General features: G+C 42.6%; 1 protein-coding gene across 4 annotated transcripts in view; it reads right to left on the bottom strand.

Moving 5' to 3' along the window:
• PRKCE (protein kinase C epsilon) overlaps positions 1-24859 on the bottom strand; it is a 518728-nt gene that overhangs the window by 306646 nt on the left and 187223 nt on the right. For 2 of the 4 annotated variants that reach the window (XM_038396523.2, XM_038396524.2), the window contains exon 3: positions 9462-9542. The exons of the other annotated variants lie outside the window; for them this stretch is intronic. In XM_038396523.2, the coding sequence (XP_038252451.1) occupies positions 9462-9542 (81 nt within the window). The remainder of the gene's footprint in view (positions 1-9461; positions 9543-24859) is intronic. 4 annotated transcript variants of the gene reach the window in all.

Raw genomic sequence — 24859 nt, 5'->3', positions numbered from 1 at the left:
CTACAAGATCTCTATCAAGCGTTCTTTCAACTACAATACCCACCTGCTGAAGTGAAGAAACAGATTGACAGAGCCAGAAGAGTACAGAGAAGTGACCTACTACAGGACAGGCACAACAAAGAAAATAACAGAACGTCACTAGCCATCACCTTCAGCCCCCAACTAAAACCTCTCCAGCACATCATCAAGGATCTACAACCTATCCTGAAGGACGACCCATCACTCTCACAGATCTTGGGAGACAGGCCAGTCCTTGCTTACAGACAGCCCCCCAACCTGAAGCAAATACTCACCTGCAACCACACAACAAAAACACTAACCCAGGAACCTATCCTTGCAACAAAGCCCATTGCCAATTCTGTCCACGTATCTATTCAGGGGACACCATCATAGGGCCTAATCACAACAGCCACACTATCAGAGGCTCGTTCACCTGCACATCTACCAATGTGATATATACCATCATGTGCCAGCAATGCCCCTCTGCCATATACATTGGCCAAACCGGACAGTCTCTACATAAAAGAATAAATGGACACAAATCAGACGTCAAGAATTATAACATTCAAAAACCAGTCGGAGAACACTTCAATCTCTCTGGTCACTCGATTACAGACCTAAAAGTCGCAACTCTTCCACAAAAAAACTTCAAAACCAGACTCCAATGAGAGACTGCTGAATTGGAATTAATTTGCAAACTGGATACAATTAACTTAGGCTTGAATAAAGACTGGGAGTGGATGTGTCATTACACAAAGTAAAACTATTTCCCCATGTTTATTTCCACCTCCTCCCCTACTGTTCCTCACACGTTCTTGTCAACTGCCGGAAATGGCCCACCTTGATTATCACTAGAAAAGGTTTTTTTTCTCTCCTGCTGGTAATAGCTCACCTTACTTGATCACTCTCCTTACAGTGTGTATGGTAACACCCATTGTTTCATGTTCTCTGTGTATATAAAATCTCCCCACTGTATTTTCCACTGTATGCATCCGATGAGGTGAGCTGTATGCCCAAAATAAATTGGTTAGTCTCTAAGGTGCCACAAGTCCTCCTCGTTCTTTATGCCCCATCTGTTTTTATAAGGCTTGCTATCATAACCCCATCTCTCTGATAACGTGCAATAAAACTATTGCACTGTGGCTTCCTACTACAGACAAACTAAGCAGGACAGCCGTGTCTTAGAGTGCTCTCCCACAGCCTCGAGAGCATTCATAGGATAGCTGAGCTGGATGATCTACCAGTAAAATGAGTTGGTTAGTTTGAAAACCTAAACCTTTTTGATAAGCTGGCTAGTTTCTACTCTCTCATCTACAGGAATGCTTTATGTTTCAGTGGGCCCCATGGCAGCTCACTTCTGTGTTCCCCTTCTGCCACAGAATGTGCTTAGATTAACAGAAGCAAAATACAGATTATGAATGATGGGTGCTGGAGTCTTTTCGGAGTATGCACAGTTTGTGCACTCTGCTGATGAAGTTCAGGGATGACTTTTAAACAACAGCTGAAGACATAGTTGTTAAGAGAAACTTTCCATTATTAATTTTTTGCCACTGTAATTATGAGCCAAATTCTGAACTCAGTTACAATGCCATGGCTCAAGAGTAAATCCTTTCATTCCAATCAGTTACTCCCAATTTACAATAGTGTAACTAAGATAAGAATATGGCCCTATCTTTGTACACAGATGTCCTGTATTCTATAAAATGCACTGGGATGGGATAATGAAGAGTGCTTTCTCACTGACTGTTGTTTAACACATACACCTAGTATGAGCAACTTCTGCACGTATACTTTATTCAAATTCTGCTTTTTCAAAACCAAAAAAGTTCTATGATGATTTTAAAAAGGAAACAAATTCTCATTTTCAACAGGCTTAAGTGATGTTTCATTTTATTTCTCACTCCCTTTTGATCAAACATGGGCAACCGGTCTAAGAATGAATAGTGAGCCAAATCTTCCAATCATTAACTCAGTCTCCATTCAGTACTCTCTCTCTCCGTCTCTAGCAAAACTTCCATGGTTTCAGTGATAGTTTTTCTTGAACGAGGACAGCAAGAATTGGTTCATGTTGGCTCAGTAACTATATTTTGTGTTTATACAATATAGTACCCCACATGAAAATTTCCAACAATCTTGATCCTAATTATTTTAGTTTCACAACGTACTATGGTTGGAGAAGTATCCACATTTTACAGAGGAGAAAACAGAGACAGAGAAATTAAATGACTTACCCAAAGTCACACAAAGTATACGACAGAACATGACTACCCTGCCTTCCTCCACACTAAATCAGTCATCAATAATTCAGTATGTGGATGTTGAAAGTAACAGCAGCATCTTGCTTACTCTTTAGCGCTAAACTTGCACCTCTCTAAAATGTATTGAATATAATATCTGGTTATATATGTACACCAAGAAAATTATTAATATGTAAAACCATGGTGTTTTAATGCAAACCTTTACAATAGTGGGTACTACCAGGAGCCTGCTATAATTATGAAGTGCATTAATATGAATTACACAAATTCTTAGAAATCTTCTCAAATACATTTTATTCTGTTTTTCACTCAGACACAGGTTGAAGCACTTGAAGGTAATTAACAAAATGCATGCAGCCAACACACTGCTTGAACATCAAAGGAAACGTGGCACCACAATGCAAGCTGCTGCAATATAAAAGTAACCTTACTGAAACCTTATTCCAGTAAAATTTTTGAAATTGTAATTATTGCATTTGCAGTTAAGAGACCAGACCTTTTATTTTTCCATTGTATTAGTCTTTCCTTTAAGTGGTTCTCAAACTGTGGTTGAAACACCCTGAATATCTGTGACACTAATGTTTGAGAGTTTCAGAGTAGCAGCCGTGTTAGTCTGTATTCGCAAAAAAGAAAAGGAGGACTTGTGGCACCTTAGAGACTAACAAATTTATTTGAGCATCAGCTTTCGTGAGCTACAGCTTACTTCATCGGATGCATAATGTTTGAGACCCCTAACTTGAATTTGTAACTGTATTGTGATGACTGTAAAATATTTGGACTGTAATATAACTTTGTAATAGTACTGTAAAATTCATGACTCGTGACTTAGTTACACTCTCAAGTAGTTTAGATGTCAAATCCTATCAACCATAACGTTCTGACTTTTGGGTTTATTTTCTGGATTGTAAAGTGATGATTCAACAGAAGGCAATCTTCCCTTTAGTCAGCACTGAATAAATGCCCCTTCAAGGGATTAGTGGGCATACTGCACTGCTCAAGATGCAGCTTTTCAAATAAGACAAAAGAAAGGTCCTGACTATTTGCAGTAGTTAAAGATCCCACGGCAGTTTTCATAAAGTCAGGGGTGGGTCCTTATTCCAGTGTCCTGGACAAATTCTAAAACTCATGATTATATCTTTGCCTAGCTATATTCCTCCGAACTTTCAACTGGAAAAATTGTTTTTCCACTTCTTAGCCTCTTGCTGTTCAATGTTGATGGGCACTTTAAACAGTTACATTGTTTCACCCCTGATGTGGCTGCATTTCAGTTGTGGATGAACTGATCTCTTCACAGTTTGTGTATCTGCTAGGGAAGTTTGTAAAAGGCTCTGAGATCCTTTCGGATAAAAGGAGCTATAAAAATAGAAGATATTTAAAAATATTGATTTAAAAAAAATAATCTACCATTACATCAGTGTTTGTTTCAAAAATAAAATTAATACCACCACTTTTGGAGGACTAGCCAAAAACCTCAACATGTGAGCTTCTCTGCTGGCACGAATCTCAGCATAGTGCAGACATCAATCAGTGATGCTGGTGGACAAGCAAAGAAGAAAACAAAATGCCAGGTTAAAAACTCTTGAAAAAAACAACAGAATCTGGTAGAGAAAATTAACAGGGCAGCTGCAGTTCCCTCAGATTGAACTGAGAATTACAAAGTAAATACAAAGAAAAGAGTACATTTCAATTTAAGATACTCTTATATGATTCGGCTTTTTTGATGTGATCCAGTTTAACAGTCAGCTCCTCAGCTGACATGAATTGGCATCACTCACTGAATCAATCAGATTTACACCAGCTAAGGATATATCCCAGAGTCTCTAATACTGGTTTATCGTTTATTATTGGGGCATTACATAGTTCTGTTGGAACTGTTTGTTTGTGTTCCAACTTTGTATACAAATAGGTTATTCCTTGAGAATATTCCCCAACCTCTAGAAAAGGGTTTAATAGGAATGGGAGAGAAATCAAGGGAATACAAAGTTTAAAACCCTATGTACTATGCAATAGCTGAAAGTCTGTCATACAATTAAGACAATACAGAGTGCATGGCAACTACTGTCAATGATTCGTATTTTACATTTATCATAGCATTACACACATTACATCTACATTTGGTAGAATGATCTGAATGAAATCTGAAGGTGATAGTGAATATGAATTAAAATGCATTATCTATAGGAAAGACACAGGACTAGGTAAGTCTGCATCAGTTACTATTTCTGATGTTTAATTACTAAAGGCTTTCATAAAATCCAGGAGAACTGTGTAAGGTCCTGAGCATCTTTGTTTAGATCTTGCTGCAGCCAAAATTTTCTATAAACAATTCTGGACTGCTAGTAACAAACATATACTCTAAATAGTGATTTAGATGTTTTCCTGAATGGCAGAGCAATTGTTTTAGACACTAAAAATCAGATTTTAATGTGCATGAAATGGCTCAAACAAAGAGACAAAACAAACTGAATTTTAAAGAGGAAAAAATAAATAGTAATGGAAATTAATTTAATCCAAAACTATACACTATATCTCATCACATTAGAAACAATTCAGCTGACATCTAATAAAGCTCTGCCAAAATATTTCTCGTCTCAGCCAAACTAAATGCATGGTGGGGGGAGAGGGGGAGCAGAGGCAGAGGCAGGGGCAGGGGCAGAGGCAGTAATGGTAGCAGCCTTTCAAAACTAAACTAACCTTGGGGTGAGTGAGTTTGTTTGGCTGTTTGTGTGTTTCTTTCTCTTTCAGGTTATTTCAGTTACGGGTCAGTTTGGATTGTGTGTCTGGGGACTGTTTGAGCCTTTGTTCCCTGGGTCATCCTTAATCATCTTTGATCAGCCTCAATCAGCCTTCTGATCCCCCTCCCCCGGTGTGATAAACTAGGGGGTAGGGCTGACCTAGGAGAGAAGGCCTTAAAAGCCAGAGGCTGAGCGACCAAGGGGAGCTATTGAACAGGGGACCGCAAACAAGGGAGTTTGGGAGGGAGTTTTCAGGAGGGAGATGTAACAATCACCCTGGTTAAGAAGGGCTGCATCACCAGTGCCCTGTCTCCTCCACCTGCAGCTGTATCCAGACAGACAACCTAACCATGGATGCCTCTATCCATTCTGGTGTGGATTTGCAGAGACTGTTGCCTGCGTTTCCCACTCACAGAAAGCCAGGCTAGGGGACCATCCAGTTGGAAAGGTGCCTGCTGGTGGAATCTCTCAGGAAGCAGGTGGAAGAGCTACAGGAAGAGGTGGCTATGCTGAGAAGCATTTGCATCCAAGAGGAATTCCTTGAGAATATTCATAAGGAAACATCCAAGGTGGAGGAGGCTATCCAGCTACAGAGGACTGTTGTCACACCACCAGGGGAGGAGGATATGGTTCTATTACAGGGAGGACATTGGGGGTGGTTATTTCTGGCAGCAGGCAGTGCTCCAGCCCTACTCCCAATCAACCCACCATGGTGATGGAAAACTGATATGCTGCCCTGGCAACAAGTGATGAGGAATCACCCCCAAAGGTGGAGGAGGAGAAGCCATGTACCCTCAAGGCTGGGAGGAGGAAACAGAGTAGTGGTGGTTGGTGACGCTCTTTTGAGACGGACGGAGGCACCCATCTGTCGCCCTGACATGGCATCCTGGGAGCTATACTGCCTGCCAAGAGGCCGTATTCAAGACGTTACAGAAAGATTGTCGAGGATCATCCGGCCCTCTGACTCCTATCCCATGCTACTCATCCATGTGGGAACTAATGATACTGCGAGGTATAACCCTCAGCAGATCAGAAGTGACTGTAGGGCTCTGGGAGTAAGGGTGAAGGAGTTGGGAGTGCAGGTGGTCATCTCTTCAATCGTTTCGGTCAAGGGTAGGGGCCTAGGCAGAGACAGATGCATCCTGGAGGTGAATACCTGGCTGTGAAGATGGTGTCGCCTGGAGGGCTTCGGCGTCCTTGATCACGCGATGCTGTTCCAGGAAGAAGGACTACTAAGCAGAGATGGGGTCCACCTATCAAGGAAGGGGAAGAGCATATTTGGATACAGTCTGACTAACCTAGTGAGGAGGGCTTTAAACTAGGTTTGAAGGAGGCAGGTGACAAAAGCCCACATGTAAGTCAAGAATGTGGAAAACCTGGGAGAAGGTTCAGAATTTGGGGGGAGCCTGGGCTGTTATAGCAGGGACAAGGGAGAGATAAGATAGAACTGGGGGAGGGGGACCAAATCAGTATCTTAGATGTCTGTATACTCATGTGAGAAGTATGGGGAATAAGCAGGAAGAACTCTAAATGCTAGTAAATAAACACAACTATGACATAGTTGGCATCACAGAGATGCATGACTGGAATATTGGTATAAATGGATACAGCTTGCTCAGGAAGGACAGGCAGGGAAAAAAGGGGTATATTGCCTTATATATTAAAAATGTATGCACTTGGACTGAGATTGAAATGGAAATAGGAGACAGACATGTTGAAAGTCTCTGGGTAAAGATAAAAGGGATAAAAAACAAGGGTGATGTTGTGGTCTACTACAGACCACCTAACCAGGCAGAAGAGGTGGATGAGGCTTTTTTTTAAAAGCCAACAAAATCATCCAAAGCACAGGATCTGGTGGTGATGGGAGACTTCAACTACTCAGACATCTGTTGGGAAAACAACACAGCAGGGCACAGATTATCCATCAAATTCTTGGAATGTATTGGGGACAATTTTTTATTTCAGAAGATGGATAAAGCTACTAGGGGAGAGGCTGTTCCATATTTCATTTTGACAAATAGGGAGGAACTGGTTGAGAATTTGAAAGTGGAAGGCAGTTCGGGTGAAAGTGATCCTGAAATGATAGAGTTCGTGATTCTAAGGAATGGTAGGAGGGAGAAGAGCAAAATAAAGGAAATGGATTTCAAGAAGGCAGACTTTAGCAAACTCACAAAGTTGGTATGGAAGATCCCAAGGGAAGCAAGTCTAAGGTGAAAAACAACTGAAGACAGTTGGAAGTTTTTCAAACAGACATTATTAAGGGCACAAAAGCAACCTATCCCACTGTGTAGGAAGGATCGGAAGTATGGCAAGAGACCATGCTGGCTTAACTAGGAGATCTTCAATGATTTAAAAATCAAAAAAGAGTCCTACAAAAAGTGGAAACTAGGTCAAATTACAAAGGATTAACATAAACAAACAACACTAGTATGTAGGGAAAAATTAGAAAGGCCACGACACAAAATGAGATCAAACTAGCTAGAGACATAAAGGGTAACAAAAAACCTTCTACAAATACATTAGAAGCAAGAGGAAGACCAAGGACAGTTTCGGTATGTTACTCAATAAGTTTGTGTGGGGGGGAATAATAACAGAAAATGTGGAAATGGCTGAGGTGCTTAATAACTTCTTTGTTTTGGTTTTCACCAAAAAGGTTGGTGGTGATTGGACATCTAACATAGTGAATGCCAGTGAAAATGAGGTAGGATCAGAGGAGGCTAAGAACAAGTTAAAAAATTACTTAGAGAAATTAGATGTCTTCAAGTCACCAGAGCCTGATGAAATGCATCCTAGAATACTCAAAGCTGACTGAGGAGATATCTGAGCCATTAGCGATTATCTTTGAAAAGTCATGGAAGATGGGAGAGATTCCAGAACACTGGAGAAGGCAAATATAGTGCCAATTTATAAAAAGGGAAATAAGGACAACCCAGGGAATTACGGACCAGTCAGCTTAACTTCTGTACCCAGAAGATAATGGAGCAAATAATTAAGTAATCAATTTGAAAACATCTGGAAGATAATAAGGTGATAAATAACAGTCAGCATGGATTTGTCAAGAACAAATCGTGTCAGAACAACCTGATCGCTTTCTTTGAAAGGGTAACAAGTCTTGTGGATAGGGGGAAAGCGGTAGATGTGGTATATATTGACTTTAGAAAAGTTTTTGATACTGTCTCTCATGACCTTCTCATAAACAAACTAGGGAAATGCAACCTAGATGGAGCTACTATAAGGTGGGTGCAAAACTGGTTAGAAAACCATTCCCAGAGAGTAGTTATCAGTGATTCACAGTCATGCTGGAAGGACATAACGAGTGGGGTCCCACAGGGATCAGTTCTGGGTCCAGTTCTGTTCAATATCTTCATCAATGATTTAGATAATGGCATAGAGAGTATACTTATAAAGTTTGCAAACTATACCAAGCTGGGAGGGGTTGCAAGTGTTTTGGAGGATAGGATTAAAATTCAAAATGATCTGAACAAACTGGAGAAATGAAGTAAATAGGATGAAATTCAATAAGGACAAATGCAAAGTACTTCATTTAGGAAGGAACAATCAGTTGCATCCATACAAAATGGGAAATGACTGCCTAGGAAGGAGTATTGAGGAAAGGAATCTGAGGGTCACAGTGGACAACAAGCTAAATGTGAGTCAACAGTGTAATGCTGTTTCAGACAAAGCAAACATCATATTGGGATGTATTAGCAGTAGTGTTGTAAGCAAGACACAAGAAGTAATTCTTCTGCTCTACTCCAGCCGATTAGGGCTCAACTGGAGTATTATGTCCAGTTCTGGGGGAGACATTTCAGGAAGGATGTGGACAAATTGGAGAAAGTCCAGAGAAGCAGAACAAAAATGATTAAAGGTCTAGAAAACATGACCTATGAGGGAAGATTAAAAAAATTGGGTTTGTTTAGTCTGCAAAAGAGAATACTGAGAGGGGATACGATAAGTTTTCAAGTATGTAAAAGGTTGTTACAAGAAGGAAGGTGGTAAAGCACTGGAATAAATTGTCTAGGGAGGTTGTAGAATCTCCATCATTGGAGATTTTTAAGAGCAGATTAGACAAACATCTGTCAGGAGTGGTCTAGATAATACTTAGTCCTGCCATGGGTGCAGGGGACTGGACTAGATAACCTCTCAAGGTCCCTTCCAGTCTTATGATTCTATAGCTTTCTCTGGTAACAGTGCAATGGTAACAATATCATCTCAATACCACTTACTGCAGGTCCCTCTGCAAAGGCATTTCCAAAAGCATACTACAAAACATGACCTTCTTAATATGAAAAAGCAACTTGAATAGCCACCAGATTATGGGACAAGGCTATTACAAGTCATTTTTACTTCAGGGGTTATCAAACCCACAGATTTATCCATCAATCTACCTTAGAGATCCACATATCCAACTAGTATAGACAAGCCACAAGTGGGTCAGCTTCAAGTGTCAATAAGATGATTGAACTACCTGAATTTAATCTGGGTAGCCTGCAAACAGGGACCAGTCGACTAGCAGAGCAAGTAGTCCTATACCTGCAGCTCTTTCCACCTACGGAAAAGCAGAAAAAAAAGGGTCTATTTCTTTAAGCCTCATTTATTTCATTACATGAAATACATCTGTGAACACTTGAGTTAAATAGATTTGTTTTTATTCTCAAATAAAACAGAATGGGGTCCCCTGGAAAAGCACATCTATTCCCAAAATGATACCTAATCATCTCCAGTATTAACATGTGATTACAGTGTGCAAGGCCCTTTCAGCAATAGCCATGTTCACTAAAAATAAGCATGTTCAACTTGGAATGTTTGGCACCATGAATAAAGGATATCTGCAGTCCCAGACATGCACATGCCTAATGAATCGGAATTACAAGTAAGCGTCAAGAGAACCCACCCCCAGGAGTTTACTTTATAAATATCCTCAAACAATAGGCACAAAATGTTCAGTCTGAATAATTTCTGCACAACATTGGACCATCTCATTGTATTTAGTCCCTCATCTAAATACATGTTCAATTTCTGATCCAACATCATTGTTAGTGGGCAGGGAGTCTGTTTTATGTGCTCAGCCCCCACTAAATAAGAAATACATAACAAGATTGATAGAACTGTATCATAGGACAAGACATGGACTCAGTACAAATGAAAATAGCCCATAAAATCTCCACAGGCTTCTGTGTTCTTCAGCTATGAAGGCTATTCCTGGTTATCAGGGACTGGATCAAGAGAATGCTACTTCTAGAGCAGCTATGGAATATTTCATTAAATATTTCAAACATTCTAATAATTTGGCAGAGCCCACTCAGGTAGGGGCTTTTTTCAGACACTGGGGCTTAGGATGGAGCAACACCAACTTACACATGCTCAGACTCTGGCCCTAGGTTTTTTCATTATATATGGTACTATAATGGAAAACAGGTACTTGAAAATTTCAAGGGATTCCAATGAACATATTCATCAATTCCCAGCGTTTTAACATCAAGAAAGAGAACTTACAGAGATCTCAGCCCAACAATGATAAGGCTGGCAGGTCCATTCTAGAGGACACCATGGTGAAGGTCATGGATATTTATTACTGGATTCGGAACAAGTGTCAAAAATTGTTTGCATACTACCAAATATTAACAACTAAAACAGAATTCAAAGAAATTTAGATATGAAATAAAGTGAATAATTAAACAGGCAGGGCCATTTTTTAAAAAACTTGAGATCCATCAAGCCATATGGTGGGACATAAGACATTAATGTTCATCGGTGTTGCAAAAGTTGCTATACAGCATCAAATGTACATTACTTTGGTTGGAAAAATCCAAAAATGATGAACTATAGGACTTGCACAAGTGACACCAAACGCATACCCCAAAGGGTGTGGATAAAGATAGCTGATAGGGAACACACACACACACACACACCCCACTTCCCCAAACTCTGTATGTTGGCTCAGATACCATATGGGCATCTATATTCAATACCCAAACAGACTACTCAAGTTCAGCCATGGAAAAAAATGAGAATGGGCATGCTAAATTGTTACCTTAGGTGCAGTAAAGAGTTGCATTCCCTAGGGAGGAAAGCTATGTGCATGAGAGGAAAGCTATCATGATGCCAGAGGCCTTGTCTTCATCAAATAGTTGTCAGGTAGTATCAGGAAAAACAGAATATATACTCAAGTGATATCACAAAATAGAATTAGACAAAACCAACATGGTCAGGTTTGTACCAATACCTGGCTGGCAATGACATTTGATTATGCTAGTTGAGGTTTTATCTGTGACAGACCCACAGCAGTACATTCCACACCTTTGGGCTGGACGTGCAGGACATGTTCATCTGCCTGAGGTAAATCACTCTCGCTGAAGAGGTATAGCTGTCCATCTGCTGAATACAGGAAGTACACTAACCTTTTGGTAGAGTCTACCACATTCATGATTCCATTTTGGTAAATTTCACAGTCATCGCATTTTTAAAATCTTGAATGTCACGGTTTCAAATATTTAAATCTTAAATTTCACAGTGTTGTAACCATGGGGGTTCCGACCCAAAAGACGGTCATGTGGGGAGGGGTCACAGTGTTGCCACCCTTATTCCTGCACTGCCTTCAGAGCTGGGTGGCCAGAGAGTGGTGGCTGCTGGCCAGGAACCCTACTCTGAAGGCAGTGCTGCTGCCAGCAGCAGCGCAGAAGTAAGGGTGGCAACATCAGATCATGCCACCCTTACTTCTGCACTGCTGCTGGGTGCCTGTCCATTAGCCACCACTCTATGGCCACCAGCTCTGAAAGCAATGCAGAAGTAAGGGTAGCTATACCATGGTTCCCCTAAAATAGCCAGATTTCATGGGGAAGACCAAATTTCATAGGGTAGACCATATTTCACGACTTGTTTTTCATGGCCATGAATTTCGTAGGGCCCTACCTATTGGGATATAGTATTGTCAAAAATTGTGCATCACTTGTCCACATCTCTCTGTCTTCCATGCAGACTCATAGAGCCATATCCTCCCCTCCTGTATGTGATTAACACATGTATTGAAACCTCAGTTGCCCAAAAAGTTACATACATATTCATATTGCTGATAGACAGAATATGGGTGTCAACTAACATTCTTGCGTCTTTGTCTGTCTGTTCCATTTTCTGGGAGATGCATATCTTTTTCAGTCCATTAATTTTGAGAGGAAAAAAACCTTTTTGTACTTGATATAGAATTATCCCTCCCCTATGATCAGTATTTTAATTATTCTATAAGAAGATAACCATCACAATCTGCATCCCATAATAAAAGGAGATAATGGCAAAATAATAAATCCATGTAGTTATGGTAGTGGTACATAAAAATATATAGGTGAACCCAGGAGTATATTTTGTAGGTTTTATTAAATATTAAAAAGACTATATGAAAAATTGAAAATTGTAAAAGGAAACACCTTGGATGAGAATATCAAAGTCTATTGACTTGTCCTCAGATACTCCTGGGTAACTGTGCTTTGAGTTTGAGTTAGGTATGCATACCTCAGGGCAGAATATGGCCCATTATGGGCCTCTCTTATTCACTCTGGCAAGCAGTTGTTCTCACAAGCAGTTCCAGAGAAGCCAATGGAACTATTCACACTGTAAGAAGGGATTCACAAACTGGGCATACAATTTCAATTCTTTCAGAAGTTAAAAATAGGGATAAGGTACAGACTCAAATGTTCTGGTTAACAAGTAGTACATTTCATGGGGGTTCACAATCCGTCATGTACATTGTGCCAGACCTAAACTAAAAGAAATATACTGTATTGGTATAAAGGGTATAATATATTAGCTGTTCTTGCAGACTTTGTTTTTCTTGTCACAAGAAACTTGATTTTGCCAAATTATACATCACAGGTTTTTTGATTTGTCTAAAGGCTGAGGCTCAGAAGACTGAATTCATTTCTTTTAAGATCCTTTTCCAATTCACTACCTAAAAGATCAAGAAGTGTGTGGCTGACGTTTTAGCACATCTACATGTTAGTTTATTTTTTTAAATAAATAAGCAAAAAATTTTGAAATGTCTTAAGTCTGAAATTCTAGTTGTCAAGTGGGAAAATGAGCTGTTTCATATACCTCTTGGTAGCTACATTATGGAGTGCAGGGAGTATTATATTTACTTGTGCATGATTTTATTCCTCTGAATCCAGTATACGATTCAATGGCTCTGTCTTAACTCTTGCTAATAAGTATTTATCAAATCAATAATATGCAGCAGTTTCTGTATCATACTAAAATTCTTCCAATTACTATTAAAAAAGAGAAGCCTATTCAGTGAACAGAGTATAGGGTCTACAAATGCCAAAGGCTAATGCAAATAATATAAATAAAGTGCATACTTCATCAGAGATGGACTCCAACCAAAGCCACAGTTCTGAGCACATCTTTGAAGATGTTTGAAAACTGTAAAAATCTGGATTGGACCTGGCTTCAAAGGGTCTCTGTCATTATAACGGTATGACCCAAAAGCCTGTATCCAAACATCCTCAAAACTACGGTGTGTTTGAAATTCAGATGAAGATCTAAATGTTGTGCATTGAACATTTTATATTAAGCTTTCATAATGTTCTTATTCTCTTGATTGGACATGAAACCAGATATGTAAAATTAGATTGTCTATCTTTATGGAGAACAAGGGGTGTCCAGAAAGCAATGGGTGACCCACTGGTTAGGGTGCACAAAGCTTTCCTAATGGAAATTGTTCAAGTGGAAAGCCAAATGTCAGGCCAGGTTTGCTGAAAAGCTCACAGACCTTTTATTGAGCCTGTATTAAACTGGAAACAATGAAGAGAAAGTCTGAAGCAAACTCCAGACAAGTTCCAAAAGTGCCTGAGACTATTTACAGTTTCAGGTACAAGGCAGGAAAATGTGATGCTTTCATTTTGAGGGTTTGTTTGAACATAAAATTCAAAGTGAAATTCAGGTGGAGAATGGAACCAGAGCCAGAGGGAATTGGAACAAAACAATAAAAAAAAAGAATCATACAAACCTCTGTAAACAGAAACAGTGAAGTTTCACACAGCTCTACAGTGCCCCTTTATTCTGTTTTATGGGAAAGCCAAACAGGCAGATTTTTTGAATGTCTTATTTCTCTCACGAGATTGTCTTATTTGTCCTTCCCATTATGCATCTTGGGCCTGATTTTCAGATGTGCTGAGCAGTTGTCATTGATTGCAAGTGGAACTGTAGATGCTCAGTACTTCTGTACAGTAGGCCCTCAGGCCTGGTCTACACTACAAACTTAAATCGACATAAGCTGTGTTAAGTTGATCCAATAATATGTCTACTCTACCGAGTCCCGTCCGACGATCTAAGTGGCCTATAAAGTCAACTTCTGTACTCCACCTTGGCGAGAGGCGTAGCACTTGATTCAACATCCATGGGTCAATATGGAGATAGTGTAAACGCTGTGATGTGTAATTCGAATGAATTGGCCTCTAGGAGGCATCCCACAGTGTTTTGCTGTGACCACTCTGGAGAGCACTTTCAACTCCACTGCACATCTGCCAGGTACACAGGAAACCACCGCTCCCCTGTTAAAGCCCCAGGAACTTTTGAATTTTCATTTCCTGTATGATCAGCATGGAGAGCTCACCAGCACAGCTGATCATGGAGACTCCAGGCCGCAAACGCGCTCCTGCCTGGAGTACACAGGAGGTGGTCGATCTTATTGCTGTGTGGGGAGAAGAGCTGTGCCGGCAGAGCTACGATCCAGTAGAAGAAATGCTGACATCCATACCAAGATTGCGTGGGACATGAGGGAGAAGGGCTACGCCAGGGAGATGCAGCAGTGCCGTGTGAAAAAATAAAGGCGCTTCGCCGAGCGTACCAAAAGACAAGGGAGGCGAACAGTCATTCTGGTTCTGCCCCACAGACATACTGCTTTTATGAGGAGCTGCATACAGTTCTCAGAGGCAATCCCACCACTACCCCAAAAACACTCCGTGGATAACTCCCAGGAGCCCCAGTGTCCTCAAGCAACAATGAGGAGGACATTGATGAGGAAGAGGAAGAGGAGGAGGAGGAGATTGTGAGACAGGCAAGCAGAGGATCCATTCTCCCTAACAGCCAAGAACTATTTTTAACCCTGGAGCCCATCCCTTCACAGGACCAGTTGGCAGTGGAGTGTGATGCCGGGGAAGGCACAGCTGGTGGGTACACATTTCCAATCCAACTGTAGGGGTTACTTTTTTGTCCAGATTAAACATAATAATAGCATGTAAGTGTAGTGGGTATAGGTTGCTACTCCAGCTACACAGAGGGCGCTCTCCAAAAAAGACTGTTTGTGTGCCTGGGGATGGCCCGGGAATCCTCCATGGAGATCTCTAGAAAGCTTCCATGGAGGTACTCTGCAATCCTTTACAGAAGGTTTCTGGGAAGGGCTGCCTTATTTCATCCACCACAGTAGGACACTTTCCCGCACCATTCCAGTATTAACTCTGCTGGCATCATTGCAGCATACAGCACTGCAGCCTAAGGACCAGGTCTGTAACCAGACACTTGAGGCATCTGCTCCCTTGCTGCCTCTGTTACCCTCAGGAGAGTGATATCGCATAGGGTCACCTAGGGGAAACAGGGGAAGTTTTCAATGATATACCTTAAACCGCAAACAATTCAGCAAGTAATCCACCCTCTGTTTGGTGAAATATGGGTCACATAACCATGCTTTCCCAAACGTGCTGTGGTTGTGGTTGGAAGAAATCACCACGTATTGCAAGCAGCATTGACAAAAAAAGGAGGGGCCTTCCTGTTTGTCTCCCTTCCCCCTCGACTTGGTGCTACTTTTGTAAAAAAACAAACTATTGGAGGGTGTGACAGGGTTTGACTCACCACTGGGGTGTCCCCTGCTGGCTGTCCTGGGGATTAGCTCTGTATGCCAGTGCGCCCTCTTCTGGTGATGTCTCACCACCTTCACTTCTGCTCCAGGGATCCACGTCACTCCCAAGACCTCGGTGTCCTCTTCATGACACAGCCCTGTGGCTGTGCCACACTCCATGTTCCCCCCCTTCTGGGGGACAGTATCGCAGTCCTTCAGTGCATCCACTTCCTCAGTGGCAAGTGGGGGTAGAGGGGGACCTGGGCCCACCCACTACTCCAGGTCTCGTCTTAGGGTCCCTGTAGATGGCCTCCACTGCTGCGCTCCCTCCGACTCCTCTGTAGATCTCTGTGGGCTACTTCCCAGTGGCCCCAGCACCCTCTTTGCCCTTGCCTCAGGGCCTCAGCCTACAGATCCCTGCAGCCTGCCAGGGGCTGCCTTTAGCTCCCTGGGTCTCTGCCTGCAGCACCGCTATGTCCAGGGTGCTTGCTGCCCTCTGCCTGCATGGCAACCAGTCCTCCTCCCTCCTCAAGCTTCAGGGAGTGACTCAAGCTGCTCGATACTGCAGCTCTTCTTATATCGGCCTGCCCGGCCCTGATTGATTGCTCATATAAGACCTTCTGTGATTGGCTGCCTCCTGTGCAACCTTCCTAGGGCTCTCTTAACCCCTGAGAGCCCAGTGTGCGGCAGGCTCCCCATCACAGGATGGCTTTACACTGGTGCCTGTCCTCAAGCACCATCCTGGTAGCTAGGGGAAAGGGTGATTTTCTCATATTCCCACCAGTGATCCCAAGGCTGTCTTCACAAAAGCAGCAACACAAGACCTCTCACCCATTACTCTTGGCCTTACTCACCATGGCTGGAGCAACAAACCGACTCTTGCAATAGCCAGCGGTTGTGGTTATGTTGTGGCTTGCAGTGAAGTGTATTGAGGGGTGGCTTTTTAATTAAAAAAATTAACCTTACACCAGAAACAAAGTATGCACTGTCAGTGCTACCCTTGTGTTTTGCATTCCTTGCAGTTGAAACCTTGTCCACTGGCGCATCCTCCATACCGGGACAGAGACTTTCCCAGATTAGAAGGTGGAAAAAGACGACTCGAGAGGACATGTTCAATGAGTTAATGCGCACCTCTGAGAGTGACAAGACGGAGCTCAGAGCATGGAGGATTACACTGTCTGAGAACCTGGACAGAGACAGGGAGGACAGGAGAGTATGCAGGGAACAAAAGCGTGCCACACAGGAAGAGATGCTGCGGATTATGAAAGAACAATCAGACATGTTGAGGCATCCAGCTGAGGCTCAAGAAAGGCAGCTGGATGCTTGAGTCCCTCTGCAGCCTGTGTGGAACCTGCTGCCATTGTTGCCCAGTTCTACATCCTCCCCCAACCGTCCTATGAGACAGGGGTGGAGTGGAGTTTGGTATCCCTTGCACTCAACACCAGGGGAGAGTACAAGGACCAGAAGGGGCCATTCCCCCACCTTTGATTGTTATTGCAGTGCCTCTGTAAGCAAGCTTTCCTTGTTTCTCCCCCCACAGTGTTATCAGCCCTGTTGCCCCAAGTTATCTTATTTTCCTTTGCTATCTCTGTGTGTTTGTGTGCATAATAAAACTGAACGGATTGAGGAGAAAAGGCTCTTTATTCATTCAACACACGGTGGTTGGTGGAAGTGGAGTTTACAGGGGAGAAAATGCAATGGAGCAGGCAGTTTGGTAAGGAACACCACAGAGAGGTGTCACATTACTCTGGCTCATTGCTGAAACTGGGTTTCAAAGCTTCATGGAGATGCAGAGCCCCTTGATGTGCTCTTCCTATTGCCCTCGTGTCTGGCTGCTCAAAATTTGCTGCCACCCCGGCAGAAACTTTTCTCCCTTTGTTTCACAGATATTATGGAGCACACAACAAGCAGCAACAACAGTGGGGATCACTGAGGTCTCACCTAGTGAGCAAAGAATGCCAGCAACCTTTTAAACATCCAGAGGCACATTCCACCACCATTCTGCACTTGTGCAGCCTATGGTTGAACTGGTCCTTATTCCTGTCCGGGATGCCTGTGTACAGCTTCATGAGCCATGGGAGCAAGGGGTAGGCTGGGTCTTTCAGGATCATGATTGGCATTTCAACATCACCAATTTCAGAGTAGCAGCCGTGTTAGTCTGTATTCGCAAAAAGAAAAGGAGTACTTGTGGCACCTTAGAGACTAACAAATTTGAGCATAAACTTTCGTGAGCTACAGCTCACTTCATCGGATGCATTTGGTGTCTGTTTTTTCCACCAAATGCATCCGATGAAGTGAGCTGTAGCTCACGAAATCTTATGCTCAAATAAATTTGTTAGTCTCTAAGGTGCCACAAGTACTCCTTTTCTTTTTGCGAACATCACCAATGGTTATTTTGCTGTCTGGAAAGAAAGTCCCTGCTTGCAGCTTTCTGAACCTGATTCTATTCTCATTCTCTTTGGAGAGTGCAAGCACATGCAGGGCCAAAAATAATTCTCAAATGTGGACTGAAAAGCTCACAAGGGCAGCTGGAAACAAAAAATATCAATTAACAGCATTGTTAACAGAAGTTTAAGAGAGTTGTGAGTGTATATTCATGTTGATTTTATGAATCGATTTAAAAATAAGCATAGAACAAGTATTGAAACATTCTCAGAGACTATTAAGGGAATGCTGATTGTTTACCAGCCCAAGAAGAACCTGAAATGAACAGCAAGATGCAGGTGTGTAATGGCAGCATTCACACCAGTAAAGAGCTATGAATAAGCTTACAAACAACATGAGTTGGTGAGCCATTTATCCATTGTTCAGTAATTGAAAATATATCATACTGAAACTGGGGTTCCTGGCAATAATACAGTTAAAAAGATGTGCCATTTATCAGAGGGTCGAATAAATGAATTCTACTGTAGTTCAAAAAGATTATTAGAAGATTATTACAAGAATACCAGGATACATAACTACTGTCAAAATATTAATTAAGTTATTTTCAGATAATAGACTGTGGAACAGTATGTACTTTGGATTAAATTCTGCTTAATGTATCCAGTATTATACATTATTTAACTGTACTGTAGCCTGGGGGTGTGGCCTCCCCCCCCCCGAGACTAGCAGGGAGGAACCCCTGCCCACCCCCCTGGTGGGCAGAGCCAGGACACCAACACCCACCCTGCCAGAAGCAGAGGGACAGGACAGGAACCCAAAGAGGACCCCTGCAGTTCTGAAAACTTGCCAGAGCTGCCAGCTGACCAGGACACCGAGGAGCTGCTGGGACTGCTGCAGGGAATGCTGGAAGATGGAGGACACCAAGGTACAGAGCGAAGGGGTCATAGGAAGTAGCCCAGGGACACGAGACTGACTGGTGCTCCACCCTGCCTGAGGCCTGAGCCCTGGACTACTTGCTGCTTGGCCCTGCCTAGAGGGCCAGGGCCTTAGAGACTGCTAATTCTGCAATAACTTTTGTCTTGCTAAGGACCTGAGAGCCAGATGGTGTGGTCTCCCTCCAAGACTGATGGGGAGGGACAGCCACATACTTCTACATGTACCCAGAAGATTTTACACATTTCTAAAACAAATCTCATTTTATTTCATGGTCTTCTCTAGATTTAAAGGTGAGACATCTTGTGGTCTGTTCCCGTCAACAGTTCCCAAGACTGGGTGAGTAAATGAGAGGTTCTTAGTTTTCATCAGTGCACACCCTTCTCATATAAATATGGGTTCTCCAAAGGCAGAATACGGTCTTTGCATAATTTCCTTTAAAAGCATGTGAAAATCAAGGCATATATTGCACAAAAGAGAGATTTTACTTGGAATACGTTACGTACACAGATTTCACAGCTTTTCCTACTTCAAATTACTGTATACCTTCTAAAAAAAGTAAAGAGTCTTGCAGTCCAACAAAAATCTATTTAAACTAAATTTTTTACCAATGATTTGCTCTCTTTGACATGTGTTTTGGCAAATAGCTAAAAGCTTGCCAAGAAAAGGTCACTGATCTTTGCCTGAAAAGCTTGGCCAGTGTTATATGGTAAGGGCCTATTACAAACATACAATGCTTTCCAGATGTTCCATCAACTAACTGGATATGATCCAAGGGAGGGCTGTAAATCTACAAAGAGATGCTTGTTACTAAAGCATTCACCATATAAAAATCAAAATCTCTATAAACACCCTATGGAGTGCCTCTTTGCTGGGAAGGGGCTTGTAAGCACAAAAGGTCATGCTGGACAGCCACACCTTATAGCATATACTAAAGATGTGGCCCTTAGTACTGAAGATTTGTCCTCCTAACTAAAGGAGTTTGTCAGTTACCAAAGTCAACCTGCCTAATATTGACTCTGCTGATTGAAAAACTAACAGACAAAAGTGATACAGGAGTATGCATGACTATATCATAGCTCCACCTTTCGTCCTCCTCCCTCTTCAGCTATTTATGCCTGCTCTTGAATCACACACTTAGTTTTTCCTGCAATGATTATCTACACACCAACCAACACCCAGTTACACTGGAAGGTATTTGCAATTGTGCACATATGCTCTGCTGAAAGGCCTAGGAGAGTTAACTTCTTTCCTTAGTGAACTTCCCCTCATTTTGACCTCTTTTCTACATGTGAGAGGGACCCCTTACCAGTGATCAACTAGTTCTGATTTTCTGGGCAGTGGATTTGATCCATGAGCTATAGATATATATATCGCCTTCCTCTGTAGCATGCAGCAGGGGTCACTTGCTGGAGGATTCTCTGCATCTTGAAGTCTAAACCATGATTTGAGGACTTCAATAGCTCAGACATAGGTGAGAGGGTTATTGCAGGTGTGGGTGGGTGAGATTCTGTGGCCTGCGTTGTGCAGGAGGTCAGACTAGATGATCATAATGGTCCCTTCTGACCTTAATATCTATGAGTCTATGAGTCTATGAGAATAAATCTCATAGGGCCAAATGTAACCCAGAATGCTGCTCTGAAAAGAACATAAGCGTGTGATTGTAGTTTAGAGCCTGAACTTTTAAATATTCTTCTTAGTACTTCAGATCAATGGATAGAGTCATCTCATAGATCATGAGGGAACTTTGTTCAAAGTTTCCATCTTAGAACAAGTGACTGTCCAGCAGTCAAAATATTGTAGGGAATTACTCTTTGGTCAACATTAAAACTGATATTCAAAAGGAAAAACAGTTCCCTAGGCAAACTAGGGAGATGAGTAATTGGTTTGGATGGGTGCAGGTTTCTTACACAGCTGTGCAGACGGTCATAACGTAGGTGAAGGCTTGCAAGAACAGAGGAGAAAAAGCAAGACTGAAGAACTTTCATTCTTGAGATAAGTGTCCCCAAGTACACACTTAAAATATCTTGCTGTAATCAAAATAAGACCTGAGAGGAAATGCATATTTGAAATTGATTTAGATTAATCTCCTGGGAGGAGAACATTTTTTGTGCAGTAGAAAGATAATCACTCAAATCTGATTTCAAACATCTATTTTTTATAACTTCAGATCTATCTTGGCTTGGAGAGATACTAGTTTTCTGATGCTGATGAAAGGAGCAAGTGAAATGAATACTCTGAACATTTTGCTCAGCTTGACTCCAAAGGGGAAAATCTCTTCTTCCCCTTGATGAACTGTGAAATGGCTTTTGAAAACAACAATTCTACTTACATTTGAAATTTGTGAGCCAACTAATGTTTACTGTTATGCTGCAAAAACAAGGAACTCACAGCACAGGAGCCTAAAGAAAGAAAATTGAAAACAATTCCATCCTACCCTCCAATCAGTTTAATTATAAACAAAAGCTTCAGGGCTATACCCTGACCTGTGGCTGAGTTCTGCTCATAGCACCTGAGGGGACGTGGGGGTGAAAGGTGTGTCTAAGTATGGGGCCATTCTTCTGGTTGGATATTGACCTACACCTGGAGAGAGACTTGGAGTGCAGGGGCTAGAGCCATGCATGGGACTATCTTTTTAATCCCGCTCCCTTCCCATCCCACAATACCCACTCTATTCCCACACACTCCCATATTGTTTCTGGCATTTTTATCCCGCTCCCACCTGCAAAAACCTTAGATCCCACAAGAGAGACAGATTCTCTCATGCTACTGAAAAAAAAAAATTGGTGTCAGAGCGTGAGTCAGTGTGTTTCCATGGGATCCCCGCTGACTCAGTGGTAGAAACCTCCATCCCTAGGCTGGGACCCAGTGGAGCAGGGTGGGCCGGGATCCCCGTATTACCTCCCCCGCTGCCAACACCTTCCCTGGGGTGGCAGCCTGCCCACTTTAGGCCAAAGGGCCTGTTTTTATCTGCTGCCTGCCCCAGGCCGAAAGCTGAGCCATAGACTGCTATTGTTCTGCCCCACCCAGAAGGTCAGAGCCCCGACTCTTGATTGCTGTTGGCCCCTGCCAGAGAGTTGAGCTAAAAATTGCCTATTTCTCTGTCCTGCTCAAAGGATCAGAGGCCCTGACTGCATTGGTTGCTGCCTGCCCTAGCCAGAAGGCTGAGCTGCTCCTTGCACTGCCCTGCCCAGAGGGCCAGAGCACCCAACTATATCCGATGAAGTGAGCTGTAGCTCACGAAAGCTTATGCTCAAATAAATTTGTTAGTCTCTAAGGTGCCACAAGTCCTCCTTTTCTTTTTGCAGACAGACTAACACAGCTGCTACTCTGAAACCCACTATATATGCTGTCTGTTCTAGATGGGAGGCTAGGATAAATATTGATTGCTGCTACGCCCTGCACAAAGTGTCAGAGCTACAGGCTGGTGATTTGCTAATCCCCCTGCTAATTGGCTTTGACCACAGTGACTTAGTGAGGCGAAGTGGCCTTCCTCCAAGCCTGAGAATGGGAAGGATGACTGCCACTATAATATAGAGGAAGATTAGGATTTCACACACTAGATATTGCAGGTAGGTGACCCAAACACCTTGAAAGGAAAGGGTCAGGGGGACTCTGCAGTGAAACTACTAATGGACTTTGTGGTTCTTCCATTTCATGTGTCCATTATAAGAATTGGATGGTTTGTTGTACATTACTAGTGTTACAGAAATCAGCCTAGTACTTGATCTACAAGTGGCAGAATCTCCCTAATGGGTCTTCCATCATAGGGAGAACTCGTAAAATAAAGGAAGCTGTATTTACAGATGGAGTAAAAGATTTCTATTCTAAAATCCCACTCTACTGATGGGAGCCGAACCGTTAACCACAACGAAACACTGGCAGCTGAGGAGAGATCAGCCTGAGACAGGTCTTCCTCTAAAGGAAAGATGCCACTGCCAAGATGGGTTGTGGGGGATGATGTTAAAATTATATCTTGGTGGGAGAGCTATACAGATGGAATAAAGCATAGTTTATTTCTTTGTCTATAATTTATAGTTGTTGAGAAATTGAGAAATGCTGCTAGAAAACGTAGAGCTGGTCTAGGATTTATCATGACAGGTTTCCCTCCCATCCCCCGGCCCTCCACACTAACCCTCTGTCTAGTTGCAAGATATCTAACCAGCAACCATGTTCTGGAAATTCAGACTTAGTGCCAGCATTCTTTTGCAGCCCACCTCCATTCTCTAATCACAGTAGCAAGCATCTGGCTATGAAGCATAATGTAATGCCAGCCTGATGAATTTCAACTGAAGAGATATGTTAATACAAACTGCCACAGATTTGGAGTGACATTCATAGATCACAAGATTTTGATAAGCCTCCTCTTTCAGGCACAAGTCTGAACACTAAGGGCTCAGTTCCTATGCAGGAGGCTCCAGTGCAGACTCCCTAAATAACACCCCCAATGACATGAACAAACAGCCGTTGAGAGTGAACAGGGAACAGATATGGTATCTTTGCCTGTAGTGAAAGCCACTCCCTGTAGAGGGCATGTTCTTCTGCCCTGGTGTGAGGCAGGGGCAATTCCAGAAATGTTTCCCATTGTACACACCCTCAATCTCTGTAGAGCCATGCCTGCTGCAGCTGCTGACCCCAGCTGCTGGCCCACTGAGTCCACACCAATTTCAGCCCCTGTATTCCAGCACAGCCCACCGTGTGTGGCATCAATCCCCATCCCTGAGAGGGGACATGGGCTGCAAGAAGCAGGACAATGCTAGGCAGGCTCCCGGGGAGGAGCTCTGCTGCAGGAGGCAGCCCCATGGCAGTAACAAGGAGAAGCAGTGCTGGCCACCCCACTGCCCACACAAGTTTGGCCCCAACAGCCCTCCATCTTGATGGCAAGGCCAAAACTGAGTGAGTGGCATTACAGCCAGGAGCATGGGGGTCACACCACCACTCAGGTTTGGCCTCACATTGCCTCTGTCTTTATAGGAGGAGGAAAGACCCAGCAAGGCCAAAACTGAGTCTGTGGCATTTCAGTCTGGTGCTCAGGGGTTATAGTGCTGTTCAGGTTAGGCTCCGAGATCCCTGTGCACCAGTGACATGTACTAGTTGCCTGGGTACGTACCCAGGCAGGCTTTATTCTGTGGATGCCACTGAACTTACAGAACAGGAATAAGCTCTGAGAGTATCTGGCATATTGGGTTTGCAAGCATGAAATGTGACTGGTGTCAAAACAAGTGCTCTTTTGCTCTGACCATCCTTTATTTGCATCCTTATAGACTCCTGGGCTGGAGCTTCCAATACAGAGTGAGTTCAAGTGGTCAGGTAATATACCTTCATTTGTAGAAATACTGCCAGGGCCTCCCATTACAGGTAGCCATAGCCGGATTTATTGTTATTCATCACATTTATCCTGTGAAAACTAAGTCTGAAAAATAACTGAATTTGAACACTGAAATTAAATGACTTTCATGACAAGTGTTCTTGAACCAAAGCAGTTTTTGCTGATACTCACCACCTACAATGTGAGCTGTGATATTTTATTGGAATTTAAACTGCCTACTCTGAAATGAAATCTTAATCTTGTGTGTGATTGTGTGAAAAGGCAATTACCTAATATGAACTCAGGCATCTGAGGATGATAATTAATCATCACAACTTACTGTGCATAATGCAAAGAAATATGGTTCTGGATAGTTCTTATTTAGAACGCTATTATAAGCCATTCATAATGATAC

The sequence above is a fragment of the Dermochelys coriacea genome, chromosome 3 (assembly GCF_009764565.3).
Source record: "Dermochelys coriacea isolate rDerCor1 chromosome 3, rDerCor1.pri.v4, whole genome shotgun sequence".
NCBI lineage: Eukaryota > Metazoa > Chordata > Testudines > Dermochelyidae > Dermochelys > Dermochelys coriacea.
Note: the sequence above shows the minus strand (reverse complement) of the source record. Positions and strands in the feature narration are given on the sequence as shown.